The sequence below is a fragment of the Lepidochelys kempii genome, chromosome 2 (genome assembly GCF_965140265.1).
Source record: "Lepidochelys kempii isolate rLepKem1 chromosome 2, rLepKem1.hap2, whole genome shotgun sequence".
Taxonomy (NCBI): Eukaryota; Metazoa; Chordata; order Testudines; family Cheloniidae; genus Lepidochelys; species Lepidochelys kempii.
Genome location: NC_133257.1, coordinates 44,202,165 through 44,226,216, shown reverse-complemented (window position 1 = coordinate 44,226,216; position 24,052 = coordinate 44,202,165). Strand labels below are relative to the sequence as shown.

Here is a 24,052-nt window from a genome sequence, read left to right as displayed (position 1 = left end):
GGTGGATTTTCATCTTATTTTTTGGAAGGGAGTGGAATAGATGAAGTATTGTCATTGACAGGGATCCACCATCCGTTCTCCTATAGCTCGCCTTACCTGATCACTCTTGTTACAGTGTGTATGGTAACACCCATTGTTTCATGTTCTCTGTGTATATAAAGTCTCCCCTCTGTATTTTCCACTACATGCATCCGATGAAGTGAGCTGTAACTCACGAAAGCTTATGCTCAAATAAATTGGTTAGTCTCTAAGGTGCCACAAGTACTCCTTTTCTTTTTGTGGATACAGACTAACACAGCTGCTACTCTGAAACCTGTCATAGGTGGGAATGGCATAGCAGGGATATGAGCTGATCCAGACCTGAGATGGCAGTAGAGCAACAGGAACAATGGACTGATTCTGCTTCTTTGCTGATGATCTGGGAGAAAGGATTACTCCCTACCTCCACCCTTGCCACTTCCTACAGAGTTCCTCAGTACTCTACCTGGTTACTTGAGATACACACTGATAATAGAAAAGGAGTACTTGTGGCACCTTAGAGACTAACCAATTTATTTGAGCATGAGCTTTCGTGAGCTACAGCTCACTTCATCGGATGCATAACGTGGTAACTGCAGTAGACATTATATACGCACAGAGACCATGAAACAATACCCCCTCCCACCCCACTGTCCTGCTGGTAATAGCTTATCTAAAGTGATCATCAAGTTGGGCCATTTCCAGCACAAATCCAGGTTTTCTCACCCTCCGCCCCCCCCCCCCCCCCACACACACACAAACTCACTCTCCTGCTGGTAATAGCCCATCCAAAGTGACCACTCTCGTCACAATGTGTATGATAATCAAGGTGGGTCATTTCCAGCACAAATCCAGGTTCTCTCACCCCCTCACTCCCCTCCAAAAACCCCACACACAAACTCACTCTCCTGCTGGTAATAGCTTATCCAAAGTGACCACTCTCCCTACAATGTGCATGATAATCAAGGTGGGCCATTTCCAGCATAAATCCAGGTTTTCTCACCCTCCCACCCCCATACACACACCAACTCACTCTCCTGCTGGTAATAGCTCATCCAAAGTGACCACTCTCCCTACAATGTGCATGGTAATCAAGGTGGGTCATTTCCAGCACAGATCCAGGCTTTCTCACCCCCCCCCCCCCCGGGGAACACACACACACACACACACACATAAACTCACTCTCCTGCTGGCAATAGCTCATCCAAACTGACCACTCTCCAAGTTTAAATCCAAGTTTAACCAGAACGTCTGGGGGGGGGGTAGGAAAAAGCAAGGGGAAATAGGCTACCTTGCACAATGACTTAGCCACTCCCAGTCTCTATTTAAGCCTAAATTAATAGTATCCAATTTGCAAATGAATTCCAATTCAGCAGTTTCTCGCTGGAGTCTGGATTTGAAGTTTTTTTGTTGTAAGATAGTGACCTTCATGTCGGTGATTGCGTGACCAGAGAGATTGAAGTGGTTTTCAATCTCTCTGGTCACGCAATCACCGACATGAAGGTCACTATCTTACAACAAAAAAACTTCAAATCCAGACTCCAGCGAGAAACTGCTGAATTGGAATTCATTTGCAAATTGGATACTATTAATTTAGGCTTAAATAGAGACTGGGAGTGGCTAAGTCATTATGCAAGGTAGCCTATTTCCCCTTGCTTTTTCCTACACCCCCCGCCCCCCCAGATGTTATGGTTAAACTTGGATTTAAACTTGGAGAGTGGTCAGTTTGGATGAGCTATTGCCAGCAGGAGAGTGAGTTGGTGTGTGTATGGGGGTGGGAGGGTGAGAAAACCTGGATTTATGCTGGAAATGGCCCACCTTGATTATCATGCACATTGTAGGGAGAGTGGTCACTTTGGATAAGCTATTACCAGCAGGAGAGTGAGTTTGTGTGTGGGGTTTTTGGAGGGGGGTGAGGGAGTGAGAGAACCTGGATTTGTGCTGGAAATGACCCACCTTGATTATCATACACATTGTGAAGAGAGTGGTCACTTTGGATGGGCTATTACCAGCAGGAGAGTGAGTTTGTGTGTGTGTGGGGGGGGGGGTGGAGGGTGAGAAAACCTGGATTTGTGCTGGAAATGGCCCAACTTGATGATCACTTTAGATAAGCTATTACCAGCAGGACAGTGGGGTGGGAGGGGGTATTGTTTCATGGTCTCTGTGTGTATATAATGTCTACTGCAGTTTCCACGTTATGCATCCGATGAAGTGAGCTGTAGCTCACGAAAGCTCATGCTCAAATAAATTGGTTAGTCTCTAAGGTGCCACAAGTACTCCTTTTCTTTTTGCAAAGACAGACTAACACGGGTGTTACTCTGAACACTGAATATAGGATTTGGCCCCAATATAGCTGTCCAGACAAATGAGCGTGTATTTGTTTAAAAGTGTGATCCCATGTACATGAGAAACTAGATACAGGAATCTTGCATAACACATTAACATCCTATGGAAACTAATAATACCGAATACCATGTGGAAGAAAGAAGGTTTCATACATTTGTGTAGGGGAGGCAAATTTCTTTTGAACGTGTAAAATATTAACCGTAATGAGTACATGAGCTTATGTTGTTTTTAATTTAATACATAGCCTTTCACCTCAAGCTCATGAGAAGGTTGTATTACTGCAAATGTAGATATCCCACTGCCACTTTTATTCAAGCACAATAGTACCATTCATTTACCTTGTTGTTTGAATAATGAATAGTACTAATAAATTTGGATCAGATCCACTGGCTTGTTAAATCAATGTTGTTCTGCTCTGGAAGCACAAAGGAGACTTTTAAAGCCAGTTTAACCAGCTACCTGTGGATTCCCCCCACATAGTGAAGGTGTGGCTATGGAGCTGCCTGATTCCCAGCTGCCAAAACATGTAATGGCCTAGATTTCAGACATACAGAACAGCTCTGAGGTTTTCACTCTTGTGCCAAGGATCAGGGCTGGTGTCTGCTGGCCACAGGTTTAACGCCACTTTTGCTCTTGTTCTCCCCTCCTAGATACACCAGCATTGAAGCAGAGTAGAGCATAGCCAATCCAGTGAATTTAGGCCATTATATAAAGTGTATGTTTCTATTATAGACCATTACGCACAATATTATATATGTGAGTATGTATAAAAAGAAAATCCAGTTTTTGTTCATTTTTCAGAAAACAGTAATTTAATTGAAACCTACAAAAGCCAAGGAAATCCTCAGATAAGGTGTCTTTCACACTTCATAGTGCCCACTGACATTCCAAAGGTCTCCAAACATACATCACTTACACAGGTCTTGTATCAAAACTAACATTGGTAGAACTATCTGCATTTAGTGTCTTAGCACTAAATTAGCATCAGTTGCTTCCTGCAGTATGTAAGTTCTCTCCTCCCGTTTTTCTCTCCCTCTGGATGGAGCCTAGCCTTAGGTATACATGTAAAGGGAGGCCTGTAGACCTATTAGCCTGGGCTGAGAGACCATCTTCAAGAGCAGTGTTTTGATGGATCTGAGAGGGAAGACGCTAAAGTGCACATTAGCTGCCTTTTCAGCAGTGCTGGCTGGCAGTCACATATGCTGTATTCTGTACTACTCTGGACACTGGGAATTGGACCAATTGCTGTAGAGAGAGGTCAGGAGGAACAAAGAGGTGAGAAAAGAAGAGCTTGTTGGGAAGGAGATGGTGGAAAGGAAAGTGTGTACTTAAGAGTTAAAGAGATGGAAAAGGAGAAAAATAATTTAAGGCATGGGAAATATAAAAAGTAGGAAGAGAAGGGTGAGAGAGAATTTCTTAATATAATCCTAAATACAGTTTCTAAAGAATTTCTTAATACAATCCTCTTCAAATAATAGCAATAAATATGTATAATCATTAATACAATGATGTAAATCACTTCAATTTTAGTCAATTTACTTCATTCCTGTTGTAGTTTTGAATTACTATTTTTAAAGCATTGTATAGTTTTACCATTTCTTTTTCATAGGCAGCAATATGAACAATTGGCTTTTGACTCGTCGGATGTTTTTGGTGGATAGTTTAAGTGGACAAGAGAATGACTTGGGAAGACAACCAAGAATAATTCGAATTGCTAGCAAAATAACCATCAGGTGAATAAATGGCAATGTACGTTTTATATACATAAAAGATGAAGCTGACCTTATGAAATGCAGTTGCACTATTACTGCCAAACCTACAGATTCCGTCCCTGGAACAGAGGCCTGTCTCAGTGTATCCTTTGCTGCTTTTCTTATTGCATAAGTAGAAGGAAGTAGGCAAAATTTCTGTAGGACATTTTGAAGGCTCTCTCCCTCATCAAAATGAGAATGTTCAAAACTAGACTTGCAGGTGCTGAAGTTACCCTGGTTCTCGTCCACCATTTAAGATTGAGGTCAGAATTCTGCAGTCGGCTAAATCCATTTTTCACCACATAAGCTGTGCATAAAGTGAACTTAAAATGGTAGGAGATGGCCAGTGAAGAATTCCTCTGTGTAGGGAAATGCAGATTTGAGGTGTCTCAGGCTGACACCTTGGCTTCTGGAAAGCTGGAATCATTAGATCTAGTCTTCTGCTGAAGTCCAAAAGATCCTGTTGGAAAATAGGAAACCTTTGACCTGCCAAACCTAGTTGGTAGAGTGGAAGAGATTCTCCGTGCAGACCGTTCAAACTGTAGTAGATTCAAGAGAGTCAGATGCTTTTATCATAGAGTGTATATTACTGTTTCACCCTTGAGCTTTCAGGGTCCACTTTGCTATCTTATCTTTCCACTCTAAGGTATCCAGATGGAACAAGCCTTTCTGAAAGGGTTATTCCATGTACTTCCTCTGGTCCAATGAACCACATCTGCCTTGGGATGTGGATCATAAGATTCTTGCAAAGCTTATGAACTCTTGTTAGTCTGTTCTTTCTACCAGGTCTCTGTGAAGACACTGTTTTTAAAGTCATAACATAGCAGTGAATCACAGCTATAATACTGAGAGCTGATCCACTATGTTTCAGAAGGAAAAGTGTTCCTATGCCCTCCCCCTGCCCAAGTTATCTCTGATTTCCATCTCAAACAGGCCTCTATATCTTATATCTTTTCTTCCAAGCCTCAGTTGTATCGAGGAAGGTCATGCTCCAGTATTTTAGATGTTCAGGGGGTCTTAAATTTGTTGTTTTATATTGAGCCAAACCTCTCCCCAGGTTCCCCAGGCATGTTGTGGTATGTGAAGGTAAGACCCAGGAGTTAGTCTATCTCAGCTCAAAGGCTGTCCAGATTGATCAGACTTTGTATAATTGCTATGAGCTGGGAGACATTCAACTACCTATGCATACCAGAAGACATAAGGACAGCCATATTGGTTCAGACCAATGGTCAGTCTAGTATCCTGTCTTCTGAGAGTGGTCATTGCCAGATGCTTCAGCAGGAATTAACAGTACAGGGCAATTTTGAGTGGTCCATATTCTGTCCAGTTCCAGCTTCCGCAGTTGGATGTTTAGGGACACCTGGAGCATGGGGTTGTGTCCCTGTTAGCCACTGATTAACCTATCCTCCATGAACTTATATAATTCTTTTCTGAACCCAGTTATACTTTTGACCTTCACAGAATCCCATGGCAACAAGTTCCATAGGTTGACTATGCATTGTGTGAAGAAGTACTTCCTTTTTTGGTTTTAAACATGCTGCTGATTAATTTAATTGGGTGACCCCTAGTTCTTGTGGTATGTGAAGGGGTAAATAACACTTCCCTATTCACTTTCTCCACACAATTCATGATTTTATAGACCTCTGTCGTATTCCCCCCCCTTAGTTGTCTCTTTTCTAAAATGAACAATCTCAGTCTTTTTAATTTCTCCTCGTATGAAAGCTGATTCCATACCCCTAACATTCAAATAGATCTAAGCAGCCTCTATTAAATATATGTGCACTGTGTCCATCAGTGAAATATGGAAATGTGCTGCTTGGAGGTTATAGATTCTTATGTAACATTATTTTGTCAACTTTTGCCTCTAGATCTCATGCCCAGTCTGAAAGAGCAGTCTTGCAGTTGCTTTTAACTACAACCTTTAGACCATCTCTTGGAGATTAACTGCTTGTTAATCTGTTAAGAGCGCAGCAAGTTTTGAAAGGAAAAGATGGTTACATAACATACTAAATGTGGTTATCTTTACCTTCCCCACTTCTTCAGAGTCCCCTGAATTAAGGGAAGAAACTGAAAGGCAATGTGGGGTTACTCCCGCTTGTGTACTCTGAGAATTCTAAAAAGCAGGGGTAAGTGGCTATCTAGAGGATTCTAAACTTGAGTGTTAAGAGCACATCCATATGAAAAATCACCTTGGAGAATCAGTTACTATGGTAAACTTTTTTTGTAGAGAGAGTGAAAGTGCACCTTTGTATTCCAGTCACTTTTTAATTGCCATAGAGTGTTATATTTCTAAATCCAATTTTATTGATCAGATTTTTTTGTTTTATATTTAGTATTTTACTTTCCAATCAATTTGTGTTTTCCAGCTACAAATACTTTTTATTTGCATTTCTGCAGTATTCGTCTTATTCCCAATACTCAGAGAGGAACTATCTATCCCCCTCTAATTACCATTTCCTACAAGGATGTTCTTGTCCAAAACCCAGATGCCCAGAGTGTGATGGTGAGTTCTTCTCTGTTGTTAATGTACAGAATCATCAGGGGTGCTCTTTGACAGTTACATTTGAGTTTGCATTTTACAAATTTAAAGATGAAATAAGCAGAATTTCTAAATCTGTTCAGTATTAAGATAGTAGAGCTCAATAAAATATAATACATTTTTAAAACAAAACAGTTGAAAATGTTTTCCTCTTCCACTTTCCTTATTTGAACCTTCTGTACATTAAAAAACAGGTCATCTAAGATTATGTATTTGCTTTATAGTGGTATAGCATGCTGAAGTACAAATTAAAAAATAGAAACGGATGTATGAAGAACTGAAAGAAAAAGCAACTCTTGTGAACTAAATGCACTGAATTATAATATTTTGATCAAGAAATAGCATATTTTCCTCTAAAATCCATGTATTAACAGGAAGCAAATATGGCCTGGGTGTTCTGGCTTAATCGAATGCAAGTACTGGTAAAAGATCAAAAACACTACAGTGCAGTGTCATTTCCTTTAGTACGATGTCACTTGCAATAGGTCACTAAGCATTAAAAAATTTAAAAAGTCAGATTTCATGTAGTAGAATAGCTGTTCTACAGTGAATAAACGTTCACAAACGGCTGATATCAAAAAATCCTTCTCTTCTTTCTTTGTATGAACCCTTCTGAGGAACTCAGGCCTCTGATACTGATAGGATTCTGTTTAGAAGCATTTGGTGGTGAAAGTGTTCGCTGCACTGAATGCTAGAGCTGTTCAAGCTGGAGTGGCATGATGGAAAAGAAGTGGGAGACAGCAAGTGTAGAAAAATAAGAAAGAATACTTTTTTTTTTCCTTTGTGTCTAAAACAATGCCTCCCATCAGACAAGAAAAGCCAGGTGAAATCAGCTGAAATTAACAAGAGCAGTAGGGTGGGCCAAATCATCTGACACCAGAAAGTAGAGAAAGTTTAAAAAAAAAATGGGAGGGCCTGGTGCACCTAAAAGTTTGTTCCCTAGTCTGTCAGTTGTGATGGAGCACTCTCCCATCTCGACAAATTTGACATGAAGCCTGCTCTGTCAACAAAATCGCTTATGAAAATACATCCTGCCTGTTATGAACTCTTGTCTTCCTGCGGCTAAATATTTTTAGTCTCAGATCCAGTTAAAGTGACCATATTGGTTCTCTCAGCGGCAAGCACACATGTTTTCAGAAACCAGGGCAATAGTCACTAGCCTCAGTCTTTTATCAAATTGAATATGCTATCCATTTCCACCTACTTCTAGACTGGAGATCTTCCCAAAGTCACAAAGCTAAACTTAGGGAGATTCAGTCTGAAACCACAGGACAAAGATTTACTGTCTCCTTTACATATTCTTTTGACCTCAGTCCATTTTTTTAAGAGCAGATGTACAGTCTAAGGAGAGCTATTTTAGATCTTTTAATGTTGTTGGTTTCCTTTACATTGATGGAAAATCACATGTGACTGAGCAAACTAATTATTAAGGGTTTGCTTTTTTTCCCTTACGTCCGTGTAACTCAGTCTACTTCAGTGAAGTTATCCCTGATTCATGTTGATGAAGGAGCAATATCAAGCACTCAGTAACTTTTCTGGGGAATGTGAAGGATGTACAGCATTACAAGGATAACTGAAACACTGGTTGTAGCAGCTGAGTTAGTTTGTTATATGTATTTATTTACTTTTTGTATCCTAATGTTTAGGTTTCCTTCTCAGTTAATTATGAAATGAACCAATCAGAGGCTCAAATTCAGACAAATGTAAGTCTCTTGCCTCCCTTAATCTGTCAGCATATTTGTTAACTTTTATATAAAAAAGACAAAACAAATCTGCAAACAATTTGTTTTCATTCTCTTTAGATTGCATTGGGTGTGCTTGGTGGACTGGCAGTTTTATGGTCTCTTCTGAAGACTGCTGGCTGGAAGAGGCGGATAGGGAGCCCTATAATTGACTTGCAGGTATGAAAACTGGTTGTAATGGAAACCAATTTTCAACTATAGTATTAGCTACCAAGTGAACTATATAACATATTATGTATTACAGTGTGTGTGTGTGTGTGTTACACACACACAGTAATTTTCCTGTTTTAGAGCTCTATGTAATACACTTTTGTAATTACAGACAGTTTTGAAGTTCTTGCTGTTTTATGCTGGAGACCTTGCCAATGTTTTCTTTATCATCACAGTGGGAACAGGGCTTTACTGGCTTATTTTCTTCAAAGTAAGTAGAATTTTCAGATTTGTGATACAGATGTTATTTTCTGAGTAAATATATTGCATTCATATTTTTACACACCTTTATTTTCCTTTTTTTGCCATTTCTGGTCAGACTGTCAAGGCAAGTTATATACATAATACTCTGTGTTTTGTGCCTAATCTTTGTGTTTACCTCTTCCTCTCCCTTGAGGCTTCATAGTGCCTGCAGTGTATTTAATGAAGTTAGTCAAAATCTTTCAAAAATTCAAAATTATTACCTGAGAAATTTCAACAAAATGTATTCCAAAAACATTCACTGTTTTCAACCAACTCTGGTATTTAGTATGATATTATGCATGCAGTCTATATGATTTAATTGTAGCTCTTCACTTACAGGCACAGCAGTTTGTCTCAGTTCTTTTACCACTTCCGTCTCAAGAAGAGGATTTTGTTACATATGTAGGATGTGCTTTTGCTCTAAAGGTAGATGTTTTGCTCTAATGGCAATCATAACATTTTAATGGATGTTGTTTTTCATTATGCCTGTTTACAAATATCTTGAATATTATATTTTATTAATATATGGAAGAAAGAATTGTTTTAAGTTTTATCCTTTTGGGCAAAATCATTTTTCCTTAAAAATTGATTTTTCCTATCTTTTGAAGGAAAACAGATGAATAATCACCTATAGGAAGTCTTTCACATTCATTTAAGAGTACCAGGTGAAAGAAGTATGGGCTGGATTAATGGACTATCAAGTGGATAGAAAGCTGGCTAGATTGTCAGGCTCAACAGGTAGTGATCAATGGCTCCATGTCTAGTTGGCAGCCGGTATCAAGTGGCGTGCCCCAAGGGTCGGTCTTCGGGCTGGCTTTGTTCGATATCTTCATTAATGATCTGGAGGATGGTGTGGATTGCACCCTCAGCAAGCTTGCAGATGACACTAACCTGGGAGGAGAGGTAGATACGCTGGAGGGTAGGGATAGGATACAGAGGGACCTAGGCAAATTAGCGGATTGGGCCAAAAGAAATCTGATGAGGTTCAACAAGGACAAGTGCAGAGTCCTGCATTGAGGACGGAAGAATCCCATGCACAGCTACAGACTAGGGACCGAATGGCTCGGCAGCAGTTCTGCAGAAAAGGACCTACGGGTTACAGTGGACGAGAAGCTGGATATGAGTCAACGGTGTGCCCTTGTTGCCAAGAAGGCCAATGGCATTTTGGGCTGTATAAGTAGGGGCATTGCCAGCAGATTGAGAGACATGGTCATTCCCCTCTATTCGACATTGGTGAGGCCTCATCTGGAGTACTGTGTCCCCACATTACAAGAAGGATGTGGAAAAATTGGAAAGAGTCCAGCGGAGGGCAACAAAAATGATTAGGGGATGGAACACATGAGTTATGAGGAGAGGCTGAGGGAACTGGGATTGTTTAGTCTGCAGAAGAGAAAAATGAGGGGGGATTTGATAGCTGCTTTCAACTACCTGAAGGGGGGTTCCAAAGAGGATGGCTCTAGACTGTTCTCAGTGGTAGCAGATGACAGAACAAGGAGTAATGGTCTCAAGTTGCAGTGGGGGAGGTTTAGGTTGGATATTAGGAAAAACTTTTTCACTAGGAGGGTGGTGAAACACTGGAATGGGTTACCTAGGGAGGTGGTGGAATCTCCTTCCTTAGAAATTTTTAAGGTCAGGATTGACAAAGCCCTGGCTGGGATGATTTAGTTGGGGATTGGTCCTGTTTTGAGCAGGGGGTTGGACTAGATGACCTCCTGAGGTCCCTTCCAACCCTGATATTCTATGATTCTATGAGGTGGAAAGGGACTTGGCTAAAATAACAGTCAAAACTGTATCAGAAACCAAAACATTGACTTCTAAAGACAAGAATAAACATCGCTATATTAAATCATGGCCAAAAAATGTTCCTAACCATCAAGTACAATTAATTAAACTCTCCCTTTGTAGAGTGGCAACTTGTTTGTAGACTTCAGAATTTAGTGGTTTCCCTGCATGGGGAAGTATTTCAATTATGCTGGATACTATTTTGTACTAAAAATAGTAATATGCCCTATTGGGCCATCACTTTCATCAACTTTTCTTCCCTAGTAAAGTGACTGGAACAAGTCAATTTTTGTCATGCATTTTACATTGCTTACATTTTCTTGATAACACTAGACATTGCACATATCACTATTGTGCCAGTTAAGTATGAGGTCCCGTAGAGGAGCTGTACTTCATTATTTACAATAACATGTAACTCTTTAAAAATTTCAAATGCTTTACAAATTAATTTATGATGGCATCAGAACTTCATAATAAAGTTACAACCTTGTGTACAGTTGGGAGTATTATTCATTGTTTTGTTACATTAAAGGAAGAGTATCTGTTTGTTATGACTTTATCTTTTCGTAAATGCTACTGCAAATTTATTTTTACTTACATTTCATTGTATGATTTTCTTAGGCTCTGCAATTTTTGCATAAGCTGTTTTCGCAACTTACTGTAGAGGTTTTCTTTATTGACTGGGAGCGACCTAAAGGCAAAGTCCTTAAAGCCGTTGAAGGTAACTTGTTTGTATAACTAGCTTCACTTAAATTCAGACCTTACTTTCTCAAAGAATAACATTTTGAAAGTTTTACTCTTTGTATTTTTTCTAGGAGAAGGTGGCATAAAAAGTGCTGCTGCACCTGTGAGCATATGGAGGACATATTTTATAGCAAATGAATGGAATGAAATTCAGACTGTGAGGAAGATAAATCCACTCTTTCAAGTGCTTGCAGTTCTTTTCTTTTTGGAGGTATTTTTTAAATTAAATTTTGATGTAACTTTAGGGCAAGTTTTTGATGTTTGCAATTCCTACAGCAATGGGAGGCAACCTTCAAAGATTTATCTGGAAAAATTGTCTTAAAGGAAGAAGCCAGTGTTTTGGTATGGGGCTTTATATGCCATTGCTATGGTCCATTATGTGAATCAAAAAAATTTACTATTAGGGCATGTCAGCACAGAGCAGCAATGCCCATTAGAGGAGTGTGATTTATAAAGCTCACCATGTGTTGTGCACTCACTGTCCCAAGTAGACTCTGCTTTCCCAGTCCCTGCTTCATATAAATTTTTATTATTTACTGAAACTCTCAAGAAGAGGAAATTAGAATGAAAATAACAGATTTTTTTCAATGATGCTATTCATTGCTGTATTATGTATAGGTGTCTGATTTAAGAATAAGCTTTTTCTTTAATCTCTCTTCAGGTTGTTGGATTTTCAAACCTGGCATTAATGGATTCTTCTACAAGTCTTACAAGAAGCAGTGAGAGTTACATAGCTCCCTGGAGTCGCATTCTGAGATTTGGTGTGTCTACTGTCCTCTGGCTAGTCATTGCCATGTTACAGGTATAGCTCTGGCATATGTAACTCTGAATCATCATTATGGCCCTAGTTGACCAAATCACTTAACTTGAAGGACATCAATAACTTCCCTATCCCTTTAAGTGTCTGTTTAAGTGTTTTGCTGAATCAGGACGTATAGCTTACTTAACATGTCATCAATTTGTCCAAGTCACAAGGGGTCCCATGGCTTCCATAAAATCTTGCCTTTCAGTCACCATCTTGAATTTCCTGTCTAAGAAGTATTCCCTTATCTGCTTTATTTTGTTTTTAAATAGTCATGGAGCGTCTTCAAATTTTAAACCAAGCTTTTAAAGTGATTGCTGAAACTCTCCTCCAAGGAGGAGAGACTCAGAAAGGGAAGCAAGGTTTTACTGAGCCCAATGTGAAGCTGACAATTCCTGCAGTTTGTCTTTTGGGACAGCTACATTTTAAGCTAGCTGTACTATAGTTGAGAAAAGAAAGTCAAAGCTGATGCACTAATAAATAAAAATCTGGTTTGTTTCAGATCATATTCTTTGCTGTATTTTATGAGAGATTTGTAGAAGATAAGATAAGACAATTTGTTGATTTGTGCTCTATGAGCAATGTAAGTAATTTTGATTTCATCACTGCAATTGCTATTTTTTTAAATGGATTAATATATTAGAAGTTATTAAGAGGTTCCATTTTTTTTTTAGCTTTAAATATAATGTTGTACTAGCTAATATCCAAAGCTAATGTTCTTTACCATTGTGTGTGTCCTCAGCAGGCTTGGGGTTCTTGCTGTGGTGTACAAGAAGGCTTCAGATTGCCTGTAATATGGGTTAGGTTTGAAAGAGTAAACTGTCATAAACGTCATACAGGGTTTCAGGCATGTAACTCCAAATAGGCATATGACTATTTCTTCATGCTTTTACTTGAGAATGAAGCAATAACAAATCAGGACAGAAGTAAGGCATGCAGTCCATTTCTTGTAGGCCTTTCTATTTGTTTGTATTATAGAGCTTTTTCCTCTTAGAAGCTTCTCTGTTTTAATATGTTCATGGTTACAGTTTCTATTTGCTTTTGGTTATCCATTGATTTCCTTTACTCTAATTTAAATACCCCCTACTGATGTAATCTTTCTCTTGTAACCCTACTTACTGATTGCTGTCTGGATCCACCCCAGATTTCTTCCAGTTTAAATTCCCACCGTTGAGACTTAGTAGCTATTCTCTTATCAACCAAGGTAGAACACAACCAGAACCAGTCAGTACAGCTCATATATTTGACCAGAAAAAGTGTGGCTTTTGAATATCATTCAGCATTTTTTCTGTTTGAGCCCTCCCGGGCTAAACCTATCACTTCCACAAAGCTTCTGGATTTTGTTACCCTGTGTAGTTAAAGACCTGAACCCACGTCTGTTGTGTAAGTTAGGCTGGAGAGCTAAACTAAAGTCTACTGCATGGAGGTGACCCAGATAGCTTTAAGAAGTCATATTAGTATGACAGACAAGTGATGTTCCTTACTAAGTAGATTTCTGTTATATATAGCTTGCTAGGAGTTGAACTGAAACCATTGAACTCATTTATTCTAGTTCACTGAATGCCTTTTGAATTTTTTTTATTAGGATAAAAGCTATAGTTTATTTGTTTTTTCCAGAGTCCTTGACTTAGATTTTTCTACTCAGGAGAACAGCTAGTGACACAGGCTGTTAATAATCTGAACCCTAGGACTAGCAAGAGGGGTTTTGTGGACCTAGGTAAATTGAATTGTATGTATTGCACATAAATTGTTACTAAATATTTTTCTGACACACACATTTTGGTATTTTAGGACCTATTTTATCCAAGTAGTAGAGCTGGCTCTGCTGGTCTCCATTAGTAATTTTTTAGTTTTGATTCCATGTATTAAATAAACTATTTTTTTCCTTTTTGTTTTTTAGATTTCAGTATTTCTCTTGTCACACAGATGCTTTGGGTATTATATCCATGGTCGGTCTGTGCATGGACACGCAGATACCAATATGGAAGAAATGAATATGAACCTAAAGAGAGAAGCGGTATGCAAAGGAAATACAAATATACATCTTTTGATTCCCTTTTTGTAACTGAATGTAGAGAGTTTGGTGCATAACAGGTGCACAGTTGTATGCCAGCTCTGAGTTTGTTCTCTCCTTATGTAAGAGTTGGTCCTGAAATAGCAGTCGCTTATTCGTTCTTCTACTTCGAAGACTGATTCCTTGGGTTACTGAAAATTCTGTCTTTCTAAAATATGATTTTTTTTCTCATGTAGTTAGATAGTATTGTTTTGATACTGCAGCTGCTTGTATACTCTTAGCCCTCTGTAAAGAGGTTTCTGTTAAGAGACTTTCATAAAGAGGCAAATCTGAAAAACACTTGTACAGAAAACAGTTTATTCTGACTGCATTCTTCAATTCCAAATGCAGCTCTCTGGTGGCAATACTAATTTATTGGAGAAATCGGCTTGAAGAGACGTTTTCACACTCATCATAAGTGTCTGCTTAATCCTGCAGTGAAGTTAATGTGATATTAGTGACTTGTCATTAAATTTCAGTTTTCCAGCATCACTGCAGGATGAAGTAGGGAGAAAAGGTGAGTATCATAAAGATACAAAGAACTTTGACGTTCTAGTAAATAAGATAAGGAAAAACTTAATTTTGAAATGTAGTTTTTTATCCTTAAAAAGTTCCCTTTAAATTGATTCTCCCCTCCCCACTTTTCCTTTAGTAGCTTAATTTAAAGTAATTTAGAGAGAAGCATTTTCATTCTGTGGGAACATCAGTTTTTGAAACATCAGTCTTTCCTCCTTTGCAGTTAGGTTTTTTGGGTTTGTTTTTTAAGTAGGAACAAAGAAAAAGATGGAAAGAATTCGGAACTTAAAGGAGGAGGGTGAGGGAAAGCAAAAAATAAGGGAAAAGAACTGAATAAGGAGAGAACAAACAAATTAGAAGAACTAATAAGCGATGGCTATTCCGGGACCAACTCTTACAATTTATTCAGTTCTTCTTTTATGGAGAGAAGGAAGAATTGTATTCTTCTGCTTCCTAACAATAAATGAAGAGTGTGTGTGAAGATCAAAGATGTTCTAAAACTAACAAACTGTGTGCTGGTCTAAAGTAGAAAATATCCTCACAACAACTGGTATCGGGGTTCTTGTCCTAAAATACTTTTGCTGTCATAGACTTAGTGCCAAAGATTCAAATATTCAGATATATCTAACCTTCTGTACTTGCATGAGTCATTTTTCTGCAGAGAAGCAAAGAAAGCTGGATTTGGAATTGAAGAATGCAGACAGAATAAACTGTTTTCTGTACAAGTGTTTTTCAGATTTGCCTCTTTATGAAGGTCTCTTAATAGACACCTCTTTACAGAGGTCTAAGAGAGTCTAAAAGCAGCTGCCATATCAAAACAATAGTATCTAACTGGTTTGTACATACATATTTCCATTTCTTTTATGCTATTTTATGTTTCAATTGTGCAGGAAAATTTGTGTAGTCAAAGAGGCTTATTACCCAACACAGATGGCCAGACATTTCGGATTTCCATTTCAAACAAGATGAGACAGCAGTATGATAGGATTCATGAAACCCTAACAAGGGTATGTCTGATATTTTTAACACTGGCATTTTGCTATGTTTATATTTAAAACCTGACCGACCAAGGATGTGTGCAGTCTTTAAATTAATTTTCACATCATAATATTTTTCAGAAACATGGTCCTGCTAGACTTTTAGATTCATCTGCAACTACTTTTGAACAGAGTACTAAGGCATACCATACAATGAACAAATTTCTTGGCTCCTTTATTGACCATGTATGTATACAGACTTTATTTATAAGGCTAAATAGAATGAGAGAGTGAGAGATTGAGTGAGAGATGAGCGATTGTGATTTACCTTTTGGGATATAAAGTTAGAGACTGGTCAATGGAGGTTGTATTGTTACTACAATACTACTTCGCAGGAGACAAAAAATAAGTGTACTGCCCAGTAATGCCAACACACTTTTCACTTACATCAATTCCCTTGATAGTATGAATTCATTGTATAACAGATACTCCTGGGGGCAGAATTCTTGCCCCATGCAGATTTCTTTGCTTCGCCCCAAAAAAATGACTTTCTGGCGGGGAAGCAAAGGGAAGCTACAAGAGCAGTCACGCGCCCCTCGAAGCAAGCAACGGAGAGAGGTAAATCACTGTGTTGGGGCTGGGGAAACCCCAGCCAGTGCCAGGTCAGACCCACCCCCAATGCATCCAGAACCCCCAATATCCAGACTCCCCCGCTGAGTCCCCTGCACCCAAACACCCACCCCGCCGAGCCCGCCCCCCCCCTGTGTCCAGACCACCCCCACCCCCAGAGCCCCATACTCCTGTACCCAGCCCTCACCAGCCTCACCCCGGCCAGGGGGTCATACCCTGAGCCGGGCTCAGCTGTTAGTCCCAGCGAGGCTGGGGGTGGGGGAGAAGGACACTTCCCCTGCATGGAGCAGCCAGGCCGGGGCCGGGTCAGACCTACCCCCAGAAACCTACTCTGGCTCTGCACCTCTCCCCTGCTTCCTGGCCCCATCACTCCTCAGCTGTGTGGGGAGGAATCGCTATATGGGGTGCTGCTCCCCTGTCTGCCCAACCCTCCTGCATCCGGATCCCTCCCACCACTGAGCTGCCCACACCCAGATTGACCCACATAGAACCCTCTCACCCACACCTGGATCCCCCCACACGAAGTCCCTGCACACTTGGATCCTGCCCTACTGAGCCTGGCTGCCCACACCTGGTGTTCTTGGCACAGTTTTGCTCACCCTGGTGAGTTGCTTCACCTGCTACTCTTGAGGCAATAAATATGGAGGTTCCAGTACAGACTGGGGCAGTCCTGGCCCATGCGCTGTGTCAGAGTCAGGTGCAGCCTCACCACTAAGTTGGTGTCCCGGGAGTGAGCTGCAGGGTGATCTCCCACCTCCGTGCAGCCAGTGGCTTGTGCTCCCCGTGGCTAAGCTGGAGCCTCCACATCTATTTATTGACAAATAAAATTTGCAGAATTTTAAAATACTGTCTGCAGAATTTTTAATTTTTTGTCTCAGAATTCCCTCAGGAGTAAACAGAATGGACAGTGGTCTTTTAATTCATACTGCTATTTTAAGTAGTTATACTCCACCTTTTGTAAAGTGCACTTCTAGCATTATTTACCCTGAGGATCCCAGAGCTAAGTATTAGAGGGTTTTTTTTGTTTTTTCCTCTTGTAGGTTCATAAGGATATGGATTATATTGTAAAGGACAAGTTGCTGCTTGAACGAATTATTGGCATGGAGTTCATGGAACCAATGGAAAAAAGTATCTTTTACAATGGTATCAGCTTGATCTCTTTGACTTAATATTTATTTCACTATACATGTGCAGGGTGATATTCAGACAAATAAAATGTAATTTCCTGGCCTTGGGGTTCACACTCTAAATTGGAGTTTCCAACAGAGAGGTGTGACAATGAGAACTGTGAGGGTATGGGAGACACCTGCTATGCATTAGCCAGGGTGACAGTACCTTGGGTCATGAGGGTTGTTCTTCAATGGCATGCCTTTGTAACGTTTCAGTCTTGGGTATCTGAAGGGTTGCTACCTGGAGCTGTGTACATGTTTACACAGTACTCTTTATGACTTGGCATCGAGGACTGATACTCACATTGTGTGGGGAGGACAGGCCAAGCAGCTGGCCATCAGTCCTTGTTTAATTAGAATGCCTCTTGGCATAGTTAGTGATGGTATTGCTTGTTAAACTGCCTGAAGTGGGGAATTCGCAGAAGCCATTTTCTGAAGGTTACTCATCAGGAACTATCATGATTTGAGACTCTTGCCTCTGCATATTCACAATATCCACTCACCTTCCCACCTTTCTCGGAGTTCTGTTTCCCTAGGTCTCCATGGTTTAGTGGAAGGAAATGAGGAGGTTGAGTCTGCACAGCTTTTTTTATAGCCTCTCCTCCAAATACTCAATTCTGGGAAACCACACTTGTGCACCCCAACACTGCTTTCTAGAAAGTTCATGTGGTGTCAAGAGTTTGTATCTCACAGATGCACAAGGCCACACTTGAACTACATTTAATGAGCAGTAACTTTTCTTAGGGGGCACAAGAGGAACCAGTTTTAGGAGAACAGGGGAAATTCCAGGATTTCAGCTGCACTTGTTGATAAATCCTGCACTGCATCCATTAAACTAGAGCAGAGAGACTTAATGTGTTCCCCCATTTAACTTACATAATATAGGGATAACCACACATCACTACATATGGCGATCAGATCAGTATTGTATTACCTGTATTTTGTGGAGCCTGTGCTATATCTGGAATCTGCAGCTGTGTGATAGTTTAAAGATGAAATGAACAGTTGAATTTTACTACGTAGGAGAACAAAATGACAGAGGAGGTTGGGATGCGAACCGCAGCCCGTGTAAGTTGGGTTTGGGCCTTTTTGGGCTAGCTCTTGAGAGAATAAAATGGAGTTAAGAGACTCCATGAAATGTGCCAAGCCACAGTTAGGAGATATTTACCTTAAAATGTATGGAAATTGGTTAACCATTAGGAAACCAGATTAGACACATGCATCTCTGAAGCTGTGGAAAAATTGGGGGAGAATTCTCTTCTCCAATTACTTATATTCAAGTAGATCTGTTTCTTGTTTTTATGCTTCCTGGTCAAAATATTTTCTGGTATTTTAATATTGTTTCTTTTTCTTTGCTATTATTATTATTGTGTATAAATTCATGTTTCTCTGTAGGGAATGTTACGTATTGATAAAAGACACAGAAGGGGATAAGTGATCTGAACTTGAAAACACGCTATATTAAAACAAAGGGATTACTCTGTCCTGAAAACCAAATGAGGAGACATAACTAAAGACCTCCTGTTACTGAGGCCCTGAATTAGCAAAGCATTTAAGCACATCTAATTACTTTGCTGAATCAGGGCCAGAGTCATCGCTTGCTCAAGATGTTAGTGACAAGGAACTCAGAGGTGCATATGACATAAAAATGGCTAAATTTACCATCAGTCTGGTTCAAACTTTCAGATTTAGGTGCATGTAGGTATATGAATGCAGTTGTGAATGTTGCACACCTGTTTTTGAAAATCTGGCACTTTGTCAGAAAAGCTATATTGTAGATTATATTTAAAAGTTATGTTGTTTTTGGTTGAGACCAGTATCATGATTATGCTTCTGTGGTGTATTTCCTTGTCCTAAATTTCCATTATTGTTTTATCAATGATCTTGTAATCTTAAGTATGCTGACCTGTATTAGGGAACTTCACAAGTTATTCAGATTTAATTTATATTTTTTTGCAACAAGTTATTTTCTTTCTATAGATGAAGGACATTCTTTCAGTGATGTTCTCTTTTATGGCAATGAGGCCACACTTCTCATCTTCGATATACTGTTTTTCTCTGTTGTGGATTTGGCTTCCCAAAGTTTTGTCCTAGCAGCTGTTCTTACATATTTGCAACAGGAGGTAAATTTACATTTTTAAATTTTAAATATTTTAAAAATAAGGTAGTTTATCTAATTTCTGTATTTAATAGGGTGTGCTCAGAGAAAACTATACTAACAAACTATTTTAAAAAATACTGGATTTTCTCCTAAAATAAGAAAAGACTTATGAACCAAAAAAAAATTACACTGCTTTTTTATGCACCATGTATGTATAGGACACAAATAATAGCACTCAAAAGAAAATACACAGAGCAGTGAAAATTAATCAGAGTCCCAGAATAGCTAATGCTGGGACTTGCAAAGGAGCCTAAGGGAGTTAAGTGCCCAAATCCCATTGAAATCTAATGAGCAGAGCACCTAACCCTCTTAGGCCCCTTTTGGAAGTCTCCACCAAAATGAATGTATTTCCATTAAGATGTAGTTTCTTCCCCTTTCTCCTTCACACAATTCCATATGTGATCAACTTGATCATGTTTGTAAATGTCACCAGTAGTAAAAATTTTTGGAATATAAACTGTTTAAGATATGACTCGAAAGTTCTGATGTAATAAGTAGAAATATAAATATTTGGAGAGTTCAGTCTTTTCCTCAGAAGGGAAGGGATGCTACAAATATAATTAAAGGATTTGTATTTTGGACATAACAAATTGCTTGATTCTTCACCCTTGGAAAACATCTTGTATTACAGTATCATTAGTGTGACACACAAACAATCCAGGTAATATGTTATTACCATTATCATGATCATAGTTTACAGGTTTTTAGAGGTCCTCAGCTCAGCCTCTTAAGTGTTGAGGGCTGCTAATATCTGTCATTTAACATTTGATTCCTAAATAAAAAAGCCTAGTGTTAGTATAGGAGCCTGTCTAATGAAGGTATACTGTTGTGGAAAGTCCAAACATTTGACAGAGTACATAATTGATTAATTATTTTGTATCATGTACAGAAACAGAATTATTTAAAATATTTTTCCATTGTTATGAAACTTGTTTAATATTATTTTTAGATTTTTAGGTTTATTCGTAATACTGCTGGGCAGAAGAATTTGGCATCCAAAACCTTGGTGGATGAAAGATTTCTTATTTAGTTGACTCAAAAGTTGAAATACTTTGTAGAGGAGCTGATCATGGAATGAAGCCGTCCTGAGCTACAGATTAGTCTGCGGTGCTATGTAAATATTAATGTAAATCTTTTGACTTCGATTTCTTTTTATTTTGTGTGCTAGAAAGTTTTGTTTTTGTATAACTTTCAGATGTTTGTGTTGTGAATAGTAAACCAAATGTCTTGAAACAAATGGTACGTGACACCAAGTCAGTCAGAAATCAAGCTGAGTACTGTAATTAACACAAGATAAAATCCATGTATTGCCTTCAGTGAGGGTATATGCCATTTCTTTTTAAGGAGATAATTTCAGTGCTTCTGTTGCTGACTGGGGTCATAGTTTTCCTCATATATACATGTTTCCAAAATAGCTTAAAGAAATTATCCCTTATTTTCAGAATTTACTATGAAATACAATATTCATCAAATGTATTTCAGGTTCACCACAAATGGGGATCTGCCCTGAATTCCTAACTACTATTTAAACAAATACTTAGAAGACCTTTGAGACTAAGTAGTTGAATCTTTCTCACTTATCTAAAACAACTTCAATGTGAAAGTTTAAACTGTGTGATTGCTGATGTGATTTGATCCGCTTTAGCCCATCCTTTGGGTTTGTCTAATGTATCATTGGGGCAGTATTGCTTTTTTTTTTCTTTCTGCACTGATTGCACATAACAGCACATGTGTGTTTGAACGTTTGGTAGTCTCACAACCATAGAGCTGTGTGGCCCAGTGAATAGGGCAAAGGATGGAGATGCAGGAGGCCTTGATTGTGTTCCTGATCTTTTGTGGAATTAATGTTACCTTCAGCAGGTCACTTAACTGCTCTGTGCATGTTTTCATAGCCGTGAAATTGGGGCACTGATACTTATCTTTTTTTAACTGCTTTGAGATGCTCTGTGGATGGAAAGGACTGTGCAAGTGCCTATTCTTATATTATTGTTTTAATATATTCCCCAATTATCTCATTTTCTGACATCATTCCCTCACGATTTAACATAGTGACCATATCCCACATAAACTACTTCAGCCATTGGAATGTAATCAGCTGAATAGTTGTTAAAATGCTGCTTACTAAAGGTTCAGGGAGATTTTCAAAGGCTAAAGGGGCAGGTGAGTGCCTAATCCCCAGTTGTGCCTTTGAAAAGTCTCCCTGCCAGTGTGTTTTAGAATAACATTTGTTTTTTAGTAAATGATTATTCCACTGCATGGTATCACAGTTTCATAGCCACGCTACTTGTCTTAAGATAATTCAGCAGGGAACATGCATCTGAAAAAAACATAAAGATCCAAGTTCAGAAAAGCATCTCTATTTAAGAATAGCACTTTAGTACCATTTAAGACAATGGGACTTAAGCAGATGTTTAATTTTAAATGTGCTTATCTGACCCAGGGCCAACATACCTTATAGAGGTATTTTATTTGAGATTCTTCTTACCTACATAAAGAGGAAGATGGCTATTATGGTGCCATATCATGTCTTTAAGCTGTGGTTACCATAGATTTAAGTCTCAAAGCCATTATAGATCCGGTATGCTTACTTTTGGTTTGCAAAAACAAATGCTGCTTGCTAATTCAGAATAGTTACCATTAACTGGTAAAATGTTCGCAAAAAGAAAAGGAGGACTTGTGGCACCTTAGAGACTAACAAATTTATTTGAGCATAAGCTTGATACATTTGTTAGTCTCTAAGGTGCCACAAGTACTCCTTTTCTTTTTGCGAATACAGACTAACACGACTGCTACTCTGAAACCTGGTAAAATGTTCTGACTCTCCTGAGGTCACGGTGGAGTTAGATAGCATAATTTGAGGGTCAGACTTTCAGCAGGGCATCCATTTATTCACATGCAGCTTATCACAAGACTGTATCTCCATACACACCTTCTGTGCACTAACACCTGTTCACACAGATAACTGATACTAATACTGTATATGTACGCACAGTACTTTGTTCGGCATGTTTTGTCGTAAAGAGTTTTCAGTGCAAAAATTCCAATACCTGTGTGAACAAGTGTTAATTGACAAAACTGTGTGTGCTGGTGTGGACAAATTGGAGGCCAAAGCCTGGAAATCAGGTACAGTAACTAGGGCTCACTGTAGCTTGGTTTGTTGTTATTGTTGTTATGATAGTTTTAAAGCATGGTTCTCCTCTGAATAGTGGCTGTATAAATGACATTGTAGTGTTCTGCGGTGGTGTCTCTCAATAATTTCTTTATGAAATGTGCTCCACTGAAAAGTAGAAAAAAAATCTTTATAACTTCCAACTCTGCAAACTGAGCCTTTTGCCATCTTATGCATCATGGCCAGTAATAAAAATTCTGCAATCCAAATTTATGCCCTCATGAGACCTGTGCAGCCCCATTGCCTTGAATGCCTTTGCACATATATAACTTAGCAGATCTTAATAAACAATTCTGTTGCTGAGGTACAAGAGGGTCTTGTACAAGATGGTAGCTCACTGAGTCTTGACTAACGCAAGACCAACCACAGGCTAACAGGCGTGAAAAGCTCTAGGAACTAATTTTTGTCACTAAAATGAGCAAATAGACCTTGAATGCATGCAGTGCAGATCTGTTGTATAAGAAAGTGCTGTTTTTATATAAAAAGAAAAGGAGTACTAGTGGCACCTTAGAGACTAACCAATTTATTTGAGCATAAGCTTTCATGAGCTACAGCTTACTTCATCGGATGCATACGATGAAGTGAGCTCTAGCTCACGAAAGCTTATGCTCAAATAAATTGGTTAGTCTCTAAAGGTGCCACTATGTACTCCTTTTCTTTTTGTGAATACAGACTAACACAGCTGCTACTCTGAAACCTGTTTTTATATAGTTACTTTTCAGAGTAGAACCGCTCTTTAAACATACCTTCTCAAAAATACTTTGATTTATTGCTTACTTGAGTCAATTCAATTATACCTCCTCTTAATTTGTACTTAGTAAGCTTAATCAATTAAGATTTATTACATTAGTATAGTCTGGAAATAATTCAGTGGAGAGGTACTGCATAACAGTGTTTGTGTGTATCACACAATAGTCACAAGTCAGGTGCTAATGAAGCATCTAAAAAGTATGCTCTCACAGTGTTAATTTGCTTACAATAAAGTTAGCTTTCTATATAACTTCTGAAGTTCTGGTATGTGTTATATTATAAATTTGGTTTGAAAATTAGCCCTCCTTTTTACTTTTTAGCATATTTTTCACAATTTCTACCACATTATATAGTAATTTTAGTAACTTTAGATTTAAGAGAGTCATTAGGTCCTAGTAGAACCATCAATACTGTCCTTGAATGGATGTTACCTAGCATTTTTATTTCTGT

At 38.8% G+C, this 24,052-nt stretch overlaps 1 protein-coding gene across 3 annotated transcripts in view; it reads left to right on the top strand.

Moving 5' to 3' along the window:
• TMEM67 (transmembrane protein 67) overlaps positions 1-23,362 on the top strand; it is a 61,434-nt gene extending 38,072 nt beyond the window's left edge. For 2 of the 3 annotated variants that reach the window (XM_073330575.1, XM_073330576.1), the window contains exons 13-28: positions 3,974-4,097; positions 6,513-6,618; positions 8,301-8,357; positions 8,457-8,555; positions 8,719-8,817; positions 9,189-9,275; positions 11,253-11,352; positions 11,447-11,586; positions 12,037-12,177; positions 12,680-12,760; positions 14,078-14,194; positions 15,637-15,753; positions 15,865-15,969; positions 17,394-17,496; positions 19,503-19,645; positions 20,633-23,362. In XM_073330575.1, coding sequence (XP_073186676.1) covers positions 3,974-4,097; positions 6,513-6,618; positions 8,301-8,357; positions 8,457-8,555; positions 8,719-8,817; positions 9,189-9,275; positions 11,253-11,352; positions 11,447-11,586; positions 12,037-12,177; positions 12,680-12,760; positions 14,078-14,194; positions 15,637-15,753; positions 15,865-15,969; positions 17,394-17,496; positions 19,503-19,645; positions 20,633-20,713 — 1,700 coding nt within the window. In that variant the 3' untranslated portion in view covers positions 20,714-23,362. Of the gene's footprint in view, positions 1-3,973; positions 4,098-6,512; positions 6,619-8,300; positions 8,358-8,456; positions 8,556-8,718; positions 8,818-9,188; positions 9,276-11,252; positions 11,353-11,446; positions 11,587-12,036; positions 12,178-12,679; positions 12,761-14,077; positions 14,195-15,636; positions 15,754-15,864; positions 15,970-17,393; positions 17,497-18,917; positions 19,463-19,502; positions 19,646-20,632 lie in introns of those variants that run through there. The other variant, XM_073330577.1, reaches the window with a different exon arrangement.
• The last annotated feature ends 690 nt before the right edge of the window (positions 23,363-24,052 follow it).